The sequence below is a fragment of the Lepisosteus oculatus genome, chromosome 2 (genome assembly GCF_040954835.1).
Source record: "Lepisosteus oculatus isolate fLepOcu1 chromosome 2, fLepOcu1.hap2, whole genome shotgun sequence".
Lineage (NCBI taxonomy): Eukaryota > Metazoa > Chordata > Actinopteri > Semionotiformes > Lepisosteidae > Lepisosteus > Lepisosteus oculatus.
In genome coordinates, this window is record NC_090697.1 from 36,949,071 (window position 1) to 36,966,434 (window position 17,364).

The following is a 17,364-nucleotide window of genomic DNA, read 5'->3' on the forward strand; positions in this document are numbered from 1 at the left end:
AAGGAAGACATTAAAAATACTTCATGATGTGCTATGTCTATATTGACTATCTGTCATAATAAATCATTTAGATAAAAATCACAGCTTTCCAAATAATGAATACACCTTTTTCATATTAACACTGACTACTCTGAGTGTAATACAGTCATTAAGAAGTGGGTGAGATACTTATAATGTCCTCATAAATTACTTCATATTATTAAATAGCCAACTTTATTGAGTTCCAATAGAATCTTCTGAAGTGAAATGTGATCATACCTGTAAGCATGCAATTTTCCCAATCGTCAACTATCATTACTAATAGTGCTAACCAAAAAGTGCACTGAGCTGTCAGACTATACTCCACAATAAGAAGGTTTATTGTATTTTCTAAGTTATTACCTGTGGTACGTGAAGGTCTCACACACTTCTATAACAGCACTATCAGAACAAACTCTGAACCTACTAAAGGTAACAACATACAGAAATATTTTCACCGTCAATCCAAATTAGAACAAGACAGATAATGCAATTTTTTTATACAGTACTTAGCACCACTTTACAACCATTCCAACGTCATAGGAGATGTTCCAAGCAATTCTGTTCCGTGTTTGGCTTGCATTTTTGTTATTTAAGTGTATATTGGAGCCTAATGGCAAGTGAAATAAATAATAGTTCCAATGATGATTAATCCCACCATGTGCAGGTGGATGCTGCACATTGTTGGTGGTGGAGGGGAGTCCCCAGCGCTTTGAGTGGAGTGTCCAGAAAAGCGCTATATAAGTGTAAGCAATTATTATAATTATTATTATTTAATTAGAATTGTTTAAGACCTTCAATCACAAAACTGAACTTCTCCATCATATGTAAGTGAAAGGTGCAAATACACACCTTAGAATACACATGCTTAAAATACAGTTAAATTATAACTAAAATGTAAAGTGGTTGAGTAAACCAGAAAAGTTCAAGTTCAAAATAACTTTTATCAGTGTGGAATATTACATTGTGTTAAACTGGGTTTGTTCACCTAGTTAAAGGGAGGAGAAAAGCTGGTTTGAACATAATCCAACATTGTTCTGAGACACCAAATATCACCTAGAATACGGTCTCAGGCCTTGTGACCTATATCAGCTACTAGTACACTTAATGTGTTCAGGTTTGAATAATATGAGACATTTAATGTTTGAAAGTTCAAAGAAATCCAGGTCAAAATGGAAAATGGTGGGTTTATTCACCAATAACTGTGATATGTACCTTCTTTAGTTTCTTTCAGATCTTTTAAAGTTTTATTGTAGAAAAATGCTTTAAAGAAAATAGGCCACATTTCGCTCCTGATAAATGTACTGCATTCAATAACATTTTAAATTGCATGTTTCATTTCAAGACATTTCAAAGTACTATACAGTGAATTTAAAAAATCAATGTTTCATAAGCAAAAAACAGCATTTCTTTATTGAAAGTGAGAGACGGGAGGCTTGTACAGTCTAAAGTCTTGTCATTGGGACATGCAGCAAACCAGAATTTAAAGAGCTGAGCTGTCACGACAGAGTGTAATAGCTCAGCAAAACACTGATGGCCCTGACTGTTGAGTGTTTTGTAGTTTAGAAGAAGGGGTTTGATGTCAATGAAATACAACACTGGGAACCAATGTAGGAAGTCAAGAATAGGGAACATATATGGGAGACATGGACTTGATAAAGATTCTAGTAGATGACTTTTGAAGATAGTAAAGTCTGTTTATAATGTGCTTAGAAGCAACAGCAAACAGTGCATTACAGTGTAGGCTAATCTAGAGAAAAACCAGCATGCACCTGTTTCTTACAATCTGATTGGGACTGTTTGTATACGGGCAATATTACAAGTTAAAAAAGAATACTCTTATAAGAATTCTGACATGACTCTCCAAAGACATATTTAGAATACTAGTATTTTTCCCTTGTACTGTATATCTGATTTAATCTCCAAGTCAACAATGATCATGTCAAAGTATCCATGCTAAGCTGTTTGTGTGGCCTTGATACTTAACTACTTATACTTATCAATAGAGACTAAAAATCTCTATTAACATTTAATTCAGTCATAAATTAACATTAAATAGATGTAAATTCATTTACATTATGTGAATTTACATCCTTGATAGACTAGAGATTTGCTTCAAATCTTAGAGATCTGTTCAACATTTCACTTTGTAATTACACTAAACACAACCAAAATTTCAAAATTTTTGTTTTAATAGTCTGAAGGTCATGCTAAAGTGCAGTACACACCAATTATCTTCTATCACAGTAGCTATCAAGGCAAACTCTTAGCAATCTCTGTTCTTTGGAAGTGCTATTTTGGTCTTTTCAGATCAATAGGTATAAACTGTTCCTGCTGAACTGCTGAAGCTACAAAGTGGCAAAAAACGCACACCCCAATGCTCATCCTAATTCGCATCAGTGGAAGCAGCAGGGTGCTCCTTCTTAGCTAGTTGGAAAACCTTATCTGCTTTATGTGAAGTGCAAACACTAGAAAAGAAAAATTATAATTAAGGCATCAATAGAAGAACTCTTCCTCTCTTAAAAAACACAAAAGAAGATAAAGATCACAGCTTGAAACAATATTTGATTTGCAAAAAGAAGAACACCTGCTTTGTCTTTTGGAGATAAGCAATGTAACACATTATGGACTCTGCTGCAGATGTGAAACGTCTATAAATTATCTTTCAAATGAAGCCTAAGCAGGTTATGTCAACTAAAAGATTCAAATGCATTCACTGACATTAAAAGGGTCATTGACTTGTTTAATCCTGACAATTACAAAAAATGATTAAACCAAAGTCCTTGCTGTGATGCACTGCTACTCTATTTTTCAAAATACTCACATTTAATATTGATAGAGTGAGAGGGTTACCCAGCAGGATTCTTGACATGCCCTCACTACCTTGGCTTTCATATAATAAATGGCAAAAATATTTAACAGATAACAGACTGAAAAGAATTGCAAGGCACAATAAGATGACTTTCAGTCATTTCAAAGCTAAAGGCATTATATCTGTGGTTTAAACAATTGCCCTTTTCAGTTCCCATTTTTATCCATAACTCCTTACCTTCAAGATTGTGTAAAAAAAAAGAATAAATAGGAAAACTATTCAGGAAGTGTAGTTTCCAATCATGTAAGGCTTCTATGACTGAGCCTGTGTACACAGACAGTACAGATGCAGCACAATTATATAATTTTGATTTTGTAACATATATAGTGCTTCATTAAAAAAAAGAATAGCGATCATACAATAAATAAAACAAATACTGGCATGCAATGAAAATTTTGGAAAAAGGAGTTTATGCCAGATGAACAGGAGCACAGTACACATTTTGCCATTTTGCCTTGTAAAGTTTTTTTCATTTTGTTGGTTTAAACTTCACAGTCATGACGCTTTGAAGTAGCAATCAATACTGGTTATATTTACTCCTTCCTACTTATCCACGATTTGTTAATCTGCAGTGTCGCACATTTGTAGTGTCAATCCAAGCCTGACATGAGCAGCATATCTGAAACTGAAAATGTTTTCCAGTAAGTGGCTCTAGCTTCTCAAACCATTGGTAAGTCTCAATTCAAAATAGAGAGGGAAAATATCTCCACTGCATTATCCATGGCATCACTTTCCAGTTCTTTATCTGCTCCGCCTCAGTACTGTTTGCTCACAGTCCTTTGTTGCCTCTTGTCGGGATTTTGCCTTTAACTCCTTTTACACACGCCAAACCATAAATCAAAACAAGCCACAAATCATTGCCATCAGATTTTTTTAGAGGCAGAACGAACACATTGCCATGCATATTCATGTACGGTACTATAGTCTCATCACATCTTCCTAAGGATTATGGCACTTAATAACAAGCATAATGTATATGTATTATGTTCATTTCTTTAATATCACTTTTTTCACAGAAAAGTTGTTGCACTATATTTTCTCTTGTGTTCTTTAATTATTTGGCATATTTATGTTGATAAACATTGGTATTGGTATACCTGTAAACAGTAAATTCTGCTGTTACATGATAGTTGTGTTCCTGGAAAACACTGTTATAATGTACAATGTGTAAATCACAATATAGAAATGTTAAGGGTTAAGGGGTAGAGAGTTCAGATTCACAATATCTAAGGTATTTTTTTCTATAATAATTGGCCATATTATTATTTGAATGTATTATTTCTGCACAATAAGCATTTTTTGTTATCATTTTAAACACAGTGAAAAACAGTGAATAACCGAGCACAGATACACAACTGACACAGAGTGAGAGAACCGTGTTGCTGACTGAGGCCATAGCTCAACCATTTTTAAACACTCATATGACTAGTTCCAGTATACTTAAGGGGCGGTACAGCCTAAGAGAAACTGCTTTATGGCAGAAGCATCCCCTAATAAATTAATTGCGTAAGACCCAGTTCATGTTAAGTAAACTTGTGTAATAGCAGAAATGACTGAGTATAGTTTAACAATTCTTTTTTTTTTCCATTATCTGCAGACTATTCAAGAACATTTTCCCCCATGAATAAGGAGGACTGGGTGTACCCACACCACACAGTCAAAACAAAAAGATAATATGAAAGAAAAATGGAAAAGTTATGATTGTGTTATGAAAGTTTTCAAATCTTTACAGTGGTAAACCTAAATTTACAGTACATTTATAAAATTATCCTAAAGTACCACACAATTAGTTGCCATACAATGTGACACCTCTATGTATAATAAGTTATTCACATGACCCCAGAATAATTACACCTACTGTATCTTTGTAAGGTTCCTCAGCCAAGTAGTTAATTTCAAGCAAAGATTCAATCATGCAGACCAAAGAGCTTTTAAAACAACTCCGGGATAAAATTGTATAAATATACAGATAAGAAGAAAGGTATCTAAACATTTCAAATTCCCTTCATACTTTTATGAGTATGGTTGAAGTTAATCATTTACAAGTGGAAGGCATCCAGACACTGCCTAAATCAGGCTGTCCTTCCAGATTGAGCAGTTGGGCAAGAAGAAAACTGGTTAGGGATGCCAATGAGGCCATCAACAACTGAAAAAAAACATATCCCATATAAAATCTCATATCCCACATGGGGTTTGCAACAAAGATTCTAAGTGATAATTGAAAAACTACAAAACAAAACTGGAACTTTCTATAAGATGTAACACTTCGCAATTAGACAAGTGCATCACTGAGTTAACACCATCTGTACTGTCAAGCACAGTGGTGGTAGTATAATGTTATACATCTGCTTTTCATCAGCAGTAAATGGGACGCTTGTCAAGACTGATGTGACCATAGAATGAGCAAAGTACTAATCTTAAAGAAAAATCTGCATTAACTGGGGAAAAACAGTTAATGCTCAGCGGGACAACGATCAACAGCTTAAGACCAAAGCCACACTGGAGTGGCTTAAGAAACTGAATGTCCATGAGTGACCCAGTCAAAGTCCTGAACTGACTTTAATTAAATGCTTTTGGCATCATTATGATTAATTGATCATTCATACCCAATCATGATATACGTGAGTGACTTTTGTTGCATAAGTGATAAATCACCTCATTAGCAAAATGTGATTGAGCACAGGTGATAAAGTTGAATGTCAAAATAGATGAAAATGAAAAAGAGAGGAACCAATATGTCCAAGGTATTAAAAGAACAAGACCTTTTTATTAATCAATATTTTGAAGCAACCCCTCAGGTAAACTCACCAGCAGAGGAGCAATTTCATTTGCTTTTTGCCTGATCCTCATTTTCAAATAGTGAGGAACTACTGCACATCTTATTAACTTAATTTAATACTTATACATTCCGCAGTTCATTCAAAACTATGCTGCTTTTCAAATTCTTTTTCAGATTCCCTAAGACTTGTGAACCCTTTCTTTGGGCTCTTCTTTGACTGTCTGTTGCTTAAATTCAACACTCTTCTTGCTCTTACCTATGTCACAGTCGTATTTGCTCCCTTCTACCACCTGGCTTTTATCTGCCTTCACTTCACATTCCTCCTCTACAGGCTGACAGCCTGCCACACTTTGATGGAACCATCAGTGAAGACCAGGTACTATTAAAAGACCATACAATGTTAAGATGTTGTGATCACAATTGTGTTTGTAATTTGTGTTCTAATATATCTATAAATACTAGAATCTGAAATGATTAATTTTCAACAATCAATAAATGTATATTCTACTAAATTATACACAATTGTTTCAAATGTGTTCCTCCTCAAAGGACCAAACCATGTCACAGCATCTTACCTTTTGATCCCAAGAGCAGACAGATCTAGGACAGATCTAGGAGAGGAACAAGCAACAACAGTACTGTTTTTTACACACAACTAGATGGACTGTAATAAGCTTTGGCTTTTTTCCTCCCAATATATCTTCAGCCATATCAAAGTCGTATTCTACAATGCAGTTTGATACTTTGAGGAAATGCAAGTTATGCTTTTAATATGAAGTCTCCATTTTCAAATATAAACAATGAAAAGTGCCCTCCAGATTTCCAAATACTTGCAACACAACTGGATCATATTAAATCATCTGTTTATCCTAATTGTATAATTAAAATTTGGTATATCTACAAATATTCATTATATACTAAAACATTTCCCACAACTTAATCTAGTTAAAAGTCCCAACAGTCAACATCCATTTATCTATTGCCAAATGTGAATGATACTAGAATATCACCCCATCACACAAGCCTTATTAAAAACATTTATTCAAGAACAGTGAAAATGTCTAAATAAAAATATATAAACCAACCTAGAACAACTCAAACATACAAACTGAATGCTTTCACAGTATTACAATACAATCTGGTCTCACAAAACTGATACTTTTTTTAACTGATTTTGCACAGTACACAAGTCACCTTGAGATACAGTATAAGGGTATAAGACCTTCACTCTCTTAGGTTCTATTGAAGTAGGACTGCTATGGCTCTCAAGGGTTAGGAGCTATCTAATGTGTGTATCTATAAATAGTGCGAGGCTGTCACTGAGCTGGAAACATGGGACAGGTTCAAAAGCTGTCCATAAACAGGGTGTCATCCACACAACACCAACAAATTAGATTACAGATAAGACAATTCAGGTTTTTTAGATTACAGATAAAACAAATGTGCTTTTTTTAGAACTGTAACTTCTTGTAATTTTGTTGATTATCTGCTGGTTTCCTGAAAAGCCACGGGGAGAGAGGACAACATATTCTTGTAATCAGCTGAATTCCAGTGTTGCAATCTAGACACAGGGCTGATCTATTTTCTCTGCTGCACTTGGTCCCTTTTTAATTTGGCCAGACCCGATTTGTTAACCACCAGCAGAAGGCTATGGACAGAAGAAAGTGAGACTGTGCAAATTAAGCCACATGGCTTTAGCCAGCATGGGTCTGAGCACTTGACTAACATTTATTAAAATCCCACTTTCTCTAACCTTTAAGAAATTAACACCCTAAATACATTAACAAATAAAAAAATTCCCACTTTTTCTGAGGCATGTTACCCTGAATAAAGTAATAATTAGTTCCTGAGATTAAAAGAATGTAATATTCTCACATTTAATTCCAAAACTGTAAAATGCTGAAAAAAAATCAGGCAAAAGGAAAGATGGCTACAAGATCATAGCACTTAAGTGTAATGCATATTATCCATATTTTTACATTTATTGGACTTACTAACAACTAGAGACAGCATAATTAACATCAAATACTTAATATCGCTAAGAGACCTTTTAAAGATATTACAGCCAGGATTATGTGACCACACAGATTTAGGTTAATTGATAACTTTGGTTTAAATCTTATTTTACTGGAATCTTATAGTGTAAAACATTTAAATAATACACTGTACAATGGGTGATAGTTGTAGCAAACACTCAAAAGATTCTTAAAATAAATAGTAAACTGTAAATTTGCTAGTTTCATATGCGATTCAAATTAGAAAACAAATGGAAGAATAAGACGTTTTTTGTATTTTTTACTGTATATGGTAAAAACTATTGATATTCTGTATACTGTGTATATATATGTCAAATGGATAGAATGAATCCTGCTTTAATAATAAGTATTCTGCCCTGGAAAAACACAGAGATTGTACACTTCCTATAAAAAACATTCAATATTTAGTCATAGTATGGGACACATTAAGAACTTACAGCTGTAATAGAAACAATAATAAAATACAGTGTGACCATCTATACCATCTAAATGACAGAACAGGAAATGATAAAATTGTACTGCAATGAAGGGCTACCAAAATGGTGCTCAATTTCACCTTTTCACTGAAACATTTGTTTTAGCCCATGACAAAAGGTTTGTGGGTAGAAAATGCCTCATGACCAGTCTTTTAGATTAAGGCATCATGCATCAAACACATGATGCCTTTAAGAACACTTCCACAGAATTATATTTTTGCACCACCCCCCATTAATGCCAAGCATGTTGTCCTGTAGCTCGAACCGTTTCCCTTAAACCCAGCGCACTAGTGTATACATGTACAAAACCAATAAACCAATGGCACAGTTTCAGGTCATCCTTACCTCTTGCTGGCAGCTTGAAAACTCATTTAGTCATTAATCTAGTAAAGGAATTGGCTACCTTCGTCCGTGAGGCCTGAGGGATGAAATGTCCTTGGCAGCAGAAACAGCACGGGAAAGACAGGGGGGGAAACATGGGGCTTAAACTGAAAACAAGCAAACTAATGCGAAGTAGGGACTCATTTGTCAGGTACACACAGGGTGAGGTCTGTCGCACACTCCTCTCGTCAAACACAACTTCTAATGACAAAGAACCAATTAAGTTCTGAATGAGAAAACTGGGCTACTTCCATCTTCCCTTTAGGGTATGTGACAATGCATCCGACAGATAATATTAATTCACCGGATTCTGAAAAATATCTCCCTGTCTGTTAAAGGCTTGTGTTATTCTTAGCTATTCCTCAGAGAGCAAGAGAGCCATCAGCCTATTAAAATCAAACACAGGACGACTCTAGTATTGTACAAGTTCACTTAGACCAGCTTTTAAAAAAAAATGAAATCCACTGTCCTTTACTGAAAATTACGATTTCAAGTACACTGTGAATTAATTGGATTATATGTTTGAAGTTGCTGTTTTTAATCTATGGTGCTATTTAAAATAGCAAAAATGATTTTAAACTCTATGTGCATTTCTATAAACCTGTGTGTGGTTCTCAATGTCATATTTTGTTTTCTTTAATAAGAGTTTGCTTATTTAGGCAAATTGCAAACTAAGAACATGACCAGAATCCTGAGTTTTGTCTTTCTGAAGCCTTTAGCAGATATTTTAGTCCAAAAACCAATGCTAAAAAACAACATGATCCATTCTAAAAAAATAGTACCACTCTGTAGCTCGTTACTATTTTGACACAAACTGATTCCAGTGAGTATACCATCTGTTCTGTATATATTCACATTTTAATTTATATGCAGTATATATGCATTTTGACATTTGTAGCTTGATGTTTTTCCACAGCTTTCTTTCACAATGGTTCCAGTTCACCCCAAAAACAAACAATTTGAGTCAATCCACATTAATTTAAAACATGAGGTTCTACTGATCTTGTCTGACAGCTAAATAAAAAGACATAATGTAAACATTATTACTGGATTAACCTTCAACATAAAATAGCAATTCTTACTTTAATTTTGATATGATCTTTATTAAAGACACAGCATAATCATTATATGACCATGCAAGCTAATGTGTGGTATAAAGATGTTGTGAGCACATGTAATATATTAGCAATGCTCCTTACAATTTTGATTAAAGTGACACTGCTTATAGATTTCTCATTATAACAGATCTTAAAGACAACATTTGATGCACCTCAGCACATAATTGTGTGCATTCAAGACCATTTTATTTTTAACTTAATGACTAGAATTTGTATAAGTTAAAACACTGTCAACACTAACTGGATATATGTTAATAATGTACAATACTGCAGTTTTAAGAGCAAAGGAAAACAATGATAGGCTATAAGCCAATGGTGACTCCTGAGGGGACAGACAGAAAATACAGTTCTCAAGCAACATAAATATGCAAACAAATCAAAAATATTTAAGATAACTGAGATGTGTTCCATGTATATTTGTGATGTTAGATTGTAATCATTTCACTGGGAGACTCAATCTATTCCAGTTCTGTGTGAAGCTAAATTTGTAATGTTTCTAATACATATATACTGTATATACACACACACAAGTTGGAAGTAGTTCTCTTATCCCTAATGCGTGTTGAGTACATCTTCCTCAAGCAAAGCAGTACTAGTAGTCAGTGTGTACAAAGGAACTGCTTCTAATTATTGGTAATAATGTACAAGTTTCCAGACATCATTACTTATAAGAAATAAAAACTTTGTCTGGTTGGCTAGGCTCCAACTCACAGAGACTCTGTATTGGATTAAGTGGTTACTGAAAATAGAGTTCTACTATATGTATACCTATGAATTCATTTTATTTTCAATTAATCCTGAAACAGTCCAAAACATCACCATCAACTACTACAATATTGATAAGTTTACAAACTACGTGAAATATCACCATCGACAAAAATTAAACAGCCCTGCTAAAGGCACTTATGCCTCTAAGATTTATTATATTATCACTGAACACAACTTAACAAGCATTGCTATCTTTTAGAGATCCTTGTGCAAATGGTTTATAAGCTTGGAGATCACAGGACTTCTCTGTAAAAACAGAGTTCAAACTTAGTTTTGGCCTTATGCATCACTACTTTAAATGAAAGACATGCTTATCCACTTGTTCCAACAGCAGTGTAATAAATGAGGGTATTCCTTAAGGATATATATTAAGGGTATTCTCTACATGGAATCCCACTGACGTCAAATGGCAAGACTGATGCCTCAAGTAAAAATAGAACACACAGGCAAATTAAAAAATATAGCAGTTGATACATCATAAAAAGAATGCATATCACATTAATTCTCCACTATTGCCATCATTCAGTTTAGCTTATTAATAAGAACCATAATGTAAAGATAAAAAAATGACAATTTTCTTATCTATGCAATCAGCTAATCAAAGTGTTATGAACCACGTGAGTATCCACTCTTAGTTTCAGTATGATTAATTCTCAGATATAACATTCAGGGACAAAAGTGTTGTTTTTCTTCAAGATCATTCATCCTGTTCTTATATATTTGTAACTTAAGCTTGCATTTATGATTCGTAAACACACACAATATGTGCGGACATACAACAGTTTTGCTGGTATAATTCTGTATAAATGGGACTGGACAGAAGGCAAATGGATAATGTCAAAAGAAAGTGATCATTAATCAGAAAGCCATCACTGCAAAAGAGGAAAGCACATTCATCATTTATTGAACCTTTAAGGAACAGGCAGCATAACACAAAGGTAAACAAAGAACAAGTCCCTGCAGTGACTAAAATGGCACTTAGTTTCCCAAGCCACATATCTGTTTTCAGAGATATTAATGTCACAGATCATGTATGGCACCTTCTGTGCATTTCCTCATTTTTAAACTAGGACTAGTTAAAAAAAAAAATAAAGGAAACCAACCTGAGTGGGAATAAAAAAACAAAAGTAAAGCAAATGTTACAAATGTTTAAACCAGGAGTTAACAACCCACTGCATTTTTTCCATTATAAGCACGCAAGAGGATTTTTAACGGTACGTGCAATGGCTTTGTCTACCTGACTTAACAGAGTCTGCTAGATCAGTGGAGATACACAACAGTGAAATGGCTGAAAAGGTTAACATACATTAGTTAATGAAAAAGATGAAAAAGTATTTAGTATTGCACCTGATGAGTGTGTGGTACAACCTATGAGATAATGTGAATTCAAGACGAGCTAAAACCCATAGATGGTACAACTACAAGGGGAAAATAGTGATTATTAATCACTTTAAGGAAAAGAGGTACTGATTATCTTGCTCATCATGAAAATCTTTGTGTCAAGATTTCAAATTATGAGTTTAATAATGTGATGAGGACAGTGGTGAAAGTAGTGTATTCTCAAGTTGCTCGATCTGCCTTGACTCTCAGGCAGTTTCAAACTGCTTCAGGAGATGGACAGTGTCAAGCGACAAACCTGAGACTGGAGAACTCAGCAAGGGAAAGTAAGGGTAAGGATCACACTAAAGGGTAATAAATGCATATACATTTAGGAATGTATGTATTTTACTTATATTTTAGTATTACATTTCTATTTATCAAAATTCAAGTAGGGCTATTGACATCAAAAAGTATCAACGGCACACAAAACTGTAAAACTGTGCATGAGTTAACTCTTGACAAGCCCTTCCAGGTTGGGGGTCCCTCATATAGGTAATATGATGCATTTCCCACTTTAAATGTTGAACTTCACTGCGCTAGAAGGTATAATCTCTGCCTTTGAAATTTCTTGTACCCTTTTCTTGCTCCATGCCTCCCTACCACTATATCCCTAAAATGTTTTTAATATTATTTGCTCTTCATGGTTGGTTTGTTGGACCTGTATATGAATTGCTGCTTGAAAGACTTTGCACATCACAATGAAATTATTTGCAAGTTAAACCACTTTTTACACAAGCTATTTCACTGAAGCTTGGGACATTCCAAAAACTTAATTAGCACTTGAGCAATTTAAGTGTTGCAGTAGCTAAGAGGTTGGTTACTTATTAACAGAGAAGAACAGATTATCAGTTTCAGATAATAATGTCTAGAACTGGCTCATCCATCTTTATGATGTAACTAACAATAGCGAAAGCAGAATGAGTTCTGGATTTTACAGAAACACAGCCTATGTCCAAGATTAATTATTTCTTATATATTGAGTGCTCCTTCTCAATGCTGCATTTCAGTGACCCAAAACAAAAGGGGTTTATCAAGAGAAACAAATATACAATCTTAGACTGGCCCAGTCTGTCTTTAACTTTATTAATCTTTATTTAACTATTTTATTCATTTAATGTTTAGGGTGGTTGGAATCTGGAGCCATGCTGCTGAAGCCTATACAATCACTTCTTTCAAGAAATGTCTGTATGAGTTCCTCAGATCACTTATATACTAAAATAAAAAAAAACATAGAAGGGCCAATTGGCATCTTCTCATTTGTAAGCTTATTTCCTAGTTAAGCATGTAAAAAGAAAAGAAGATGTGAGGAGTGATTTACCTGAGTTGTTTGATAGTCTGAAGGATCAAAACCCTTGACTGTAACCTCTCTGAACACAGTTGGTTCCAAAGGATCCTTAGTTAGGTCACAATGGTATATGATAGCTGTGAAAGAACAAACAAGGTATTAACACATATAAACACATATATAAAAGAGTAATTTGAACAAAACAAATTACATATGCATTATGGAAACTCAACACCATCGAACCTACTTTATCTTCACCATTACTTTTTTTTTTAAATGGTATGGTTGTAACCTACACATGGTTGTGCTTGCTTAAAAAGGTAAGTGGGAAACTAGCTTCCTAGGAAAGCTAAGGTTGCTGCTGGAAGAGGTGTTAGTGTCCCAAATTTATAATGCCCAAGTATACTAATATACTAATGCCCCAGTAACCTGAAGTGGACACTGTACTGTAAAAAGGCGTTGTCTTTCTGATGAGAGATAAAACCAAGATCCTGACGCTCGGTGGTCATTAAAAATCCCAGGGTGTTTCTCAAAAAGAATAGGCATCCTGGCCAAATTTCCCACTGCTTTTACCAGTCATAGCCTCCTAATAATCCCCATTTCTGAACTGACTTCATCACTCTGTTCTCCTCCCCACAGATAGCTGGTGTGTGGTGTGCATACTGGCACATCATCCAGGTGGGGGCTGCACATTGGTGGTGGTGGAGGAGTGTTCCCATTTTCTGAAAAAGCACTTTCAGCGGAGTGTCCAGAAAAGGAATTTATAAATGGAAGGAATTATAATTGTTTAGTATGGCCTGGTTAAGTGACCTATCAGTAGCTGTTACCTTCCTTTTATAGTAGCATAGACTTATAGGTGATATAGGAGTTCATATCTCAAACCAGTTATGGGACTGCATGTACTGCATACAGCAATATGGGCCATACTCTACAAAGCAATATTAGAAGGATGCCAGCTTGAAGTAGAAACAAAACTATAGGATAATACATTACATAAGTAAAATAAAAAAAAACAAAGGCTGTACGGGCACTTGGCAGAAAATTCTATTTAAACATATCTGAAACCGTCCTGCCACCAGCAGTCATATTTACACCCCACAGAGGGGGAAAATTAGCTTCATGCAGAAAACAGCGTATAGTGGATACACTACTGTCTACTGAACAAAAAATCTATGTACCAGGCAAGTTTAAGCAGGCTAAAATAGATGCTATAACAAGGTGAATAATTCTACAGTCCCATAATCCTATTGGTAGACTGATAGCTTAAAAAAAAGGTTTGATGTAATTTCGTTTTGGATAAACCTGTTCAAACGCACTCTACAGGCTGAATTTCGAATGTGTTAGCAAAAGTCTTAACTAACTTGCTGCTGCTGAATATGCCAATTTAAAGTACAATCTTAATTCCACAGACACTTGCGAAAGACTCCATGGGCATAGAAACTACAACAGGAAGACAAAAAGTTTAACACAACATAAAAGAAGACTTGTAATTCTGCAGCAATTCTATAAGCTCAAGTTGGTTCCTTTCATGCTTTTTACTATATTTGTGCTGAAATATAAGGTTAACGCATACATTAAAATTGCAAACAAAAAAGAAAGTAATTACACCTAAAAGAAGAAAGTGCTTGGAATATACAGTAGCTATAAGACAAGAGTCACATGTCTAAGGGGGCAGTAGGTGTTCATTTTAAGTCAATATAAAAACAAAATTAAAGGTGGGTTCTATTCCGGTACCATAAATACATGCAGCGCCACCTTCCAAAGAGGATATCATCTCTCACATTTAAGTCTGTGATCAGCATAACACAAAATGGATGAGAGTTTAGTAAAAGCATTAATCATTGGCATTTTTTTTTACAATTAAATGCTTTATGATATCAACTATTAGATGAGGTGAGGGAACTTGCATCATTATTAAAATATTAAAAAGCCACCAAAAACATCTTGGTCACAAAAATAACAAAATTACTGAAGTATGTAGCCAGTAGCCAATTCAGTGTGTATAGCTTTTTTTAAAATCTAATTCACCAAAGTTTTTAACCAGCATCTCATTGAGATAACACACACATATATCTTAAGGTCATTTGACAATTGGATTTTGCACCACTACTAATTTATAACAACAGCGTCAAGATTTGCGTGACTTGGTTTTTACTGAAATAAACCAGCTGTTACTATGAAAAATGCACTGTAGACCCTTGTATTGAGCTGCCAGCACTCCAGGAAATGTCTGTAGAATATCTCCTTATTTTATTAGACAATAACATCCAGGCAAGTGTTCCTGAGAATCATCCAACATCGTTAAACAATCTGACAGCTTATAATGCTATAGCAGAAGTAACTAGGAATTTCAGGGATGAATAACAAAACCTAGATATTCAGGACTGTACACAGTTTTAGGTCCCACAGTACAGGCTGCAGACAAAAGGAGAAGCAGGTTTACAATAAACGTGCGCTTTTTTCAGCTAACAGTAGAAAATTATTCATTACTGCGTCAGCCTATAATATGTTTAAAGTATGCATTTCATAGATACGTGTAATTTACAAGAGGCTTAATGTAATAATTAGGCAGTGGGAGTCTGGAACAGGCTACCCAGTCATGTTGTCAATGCCAAAACCATGACTTTTTTCATTAAATGGCTAGATCCTTGGACACATTACCGCCTAAAAACCAGCCAAACTAGGAACTAGGCTCCTATCATTTCCAAACATTCTTATGTTCTAAATCCATGACGGAAGTTATACTGTATACCTGTTTCATTAAGCCTGGGCTGAGCCCTATAGCGCACATATTAGCAGGAACTGCAGGGCTGTGTGACCGTTCTATCAAGTCTTAAAAGGGTCAGACAGGAGACTAATAAAACCAGGACATCTTAAAACTGTGTAATGGTACTGTGTAATGCCGAAAAATATACTACTGTGCACTCTCTCATTTGTGTATCCACATGACCTGCAAGCTTTAAGATAGTAACAATAAGTGTCATACAACATTGTGACAAACTTAATGTTTCCTCTTTCAGTTGAAAATTTAAACCATTTCACATTCCTCTCTACTGCTTTTTATCCACATATTATCAAGAAGTTTCAAGCTGTTATGACATTCTTCCTGCCTTCTGTGAGATGGATGTAATTAATTTAACAGCATAATCGGTGCTGGTTAGGAACATGAGCCTTGAACTTTCACATGAAGAATGTCCCTTGTCTTAATTTTTCTTCCATTTTCTACCTTAGTATGTTTTTGGCACATTTTTTTATCCACTCATTATTTTAACGCCATTACATGAATTACTGATTTCCTTGTCTTCTTCTCTTTCTTTATAAAGGTTAATTCTGAACAGATGACAAGACTAACATAAGGATTCAGTCTTGTTTTCTTGGTTCTCAAAAAGTTGACAAACTAGTTAAAATGGAAGATTAATTTTTAAAGGCTCAGCACGTCTTCAATATCATTTAATACACAACGGAAGACCTATGAAGGGTATTTTAACATGATAATCAACCTAAAGACTAAACCTAAACTGCTTAAAGCTTGAATTAAGACCAAGTCTTAAACAAAATAATATTGGATGGCACTAAACTGAAAAACAAACCAATACATAAAGGACCTTATTTTTCACAGATGTTCAGGTTAAGTGGAGGTGGGATATATGGATGTAAATATTTAATGATATGTTTTTTTTTATAACCAAACAAAATCTGAATTTCCTCCAAGGTAAATATACTGTTAGGCTAATTCACTGTCTAATTCATTCATTCAAGAGTAATGATACTGAGGACTTCCAAAACATGTTAAAAGAGGATGCTTTCGCATTTTAACTACTGGCTATTAATATTGTAACATGCAGGGGATATCAACATGTTTAAATTTCACCTCACAGTACCCTATTTCTTAATGAAAGAAAATGATCATTCCATGTAGCATTTGCCTAGCTGTCTGTTAACTTGTCACTTGAGGCATTCACAGTGGTCAAAAACCAGGTGCCCAAACAAAAAGGATTCATTTTTTTAACCAAGCCCAAAGCAACTGTGGATGAACGATTAAGTCATCCATCTTAAAGGATCAATAGAGAAGACAATACACAAGTAAATAGAGAAATCAGACCAGAATATAGATCTGTAGATGGGAGAAGAAGTGTCTGTAGAACTGTGAGAGAACACCACCTTTACAGACTAGACAGACTACATCCATTTAATTTAAACATTAAAGAGAATGACTTTGTTTTCATGTAAGTTAATTATTTGCCTATAAGG

General features: G+C 34.6%; 1 protein-coding gene across 2 annotated transcripts in view; it reads right to left on the bottom strand.

The window, feature by feature from the left end:
• The window catches only part of prep (prolyl endopeptidase), a 56,511-nt gene that overhangs the window by 12,152 nt on the left and 26,995 nt on the right, over positions 1-17,364 (bottom strand). For both annotated transcript variants that reach the window (XM_069178643.1, XM_006626021.2), the window contains exon 10: positions 13,147-13,250. In XM_069178643.1, the coding sequence (XP_069034744.1) occupies positions 13,147-13,250 (104 nt within the window). The remainder of the gene's footprint in view (positions 1-13,146; positions 13,251-17,364) is intronic.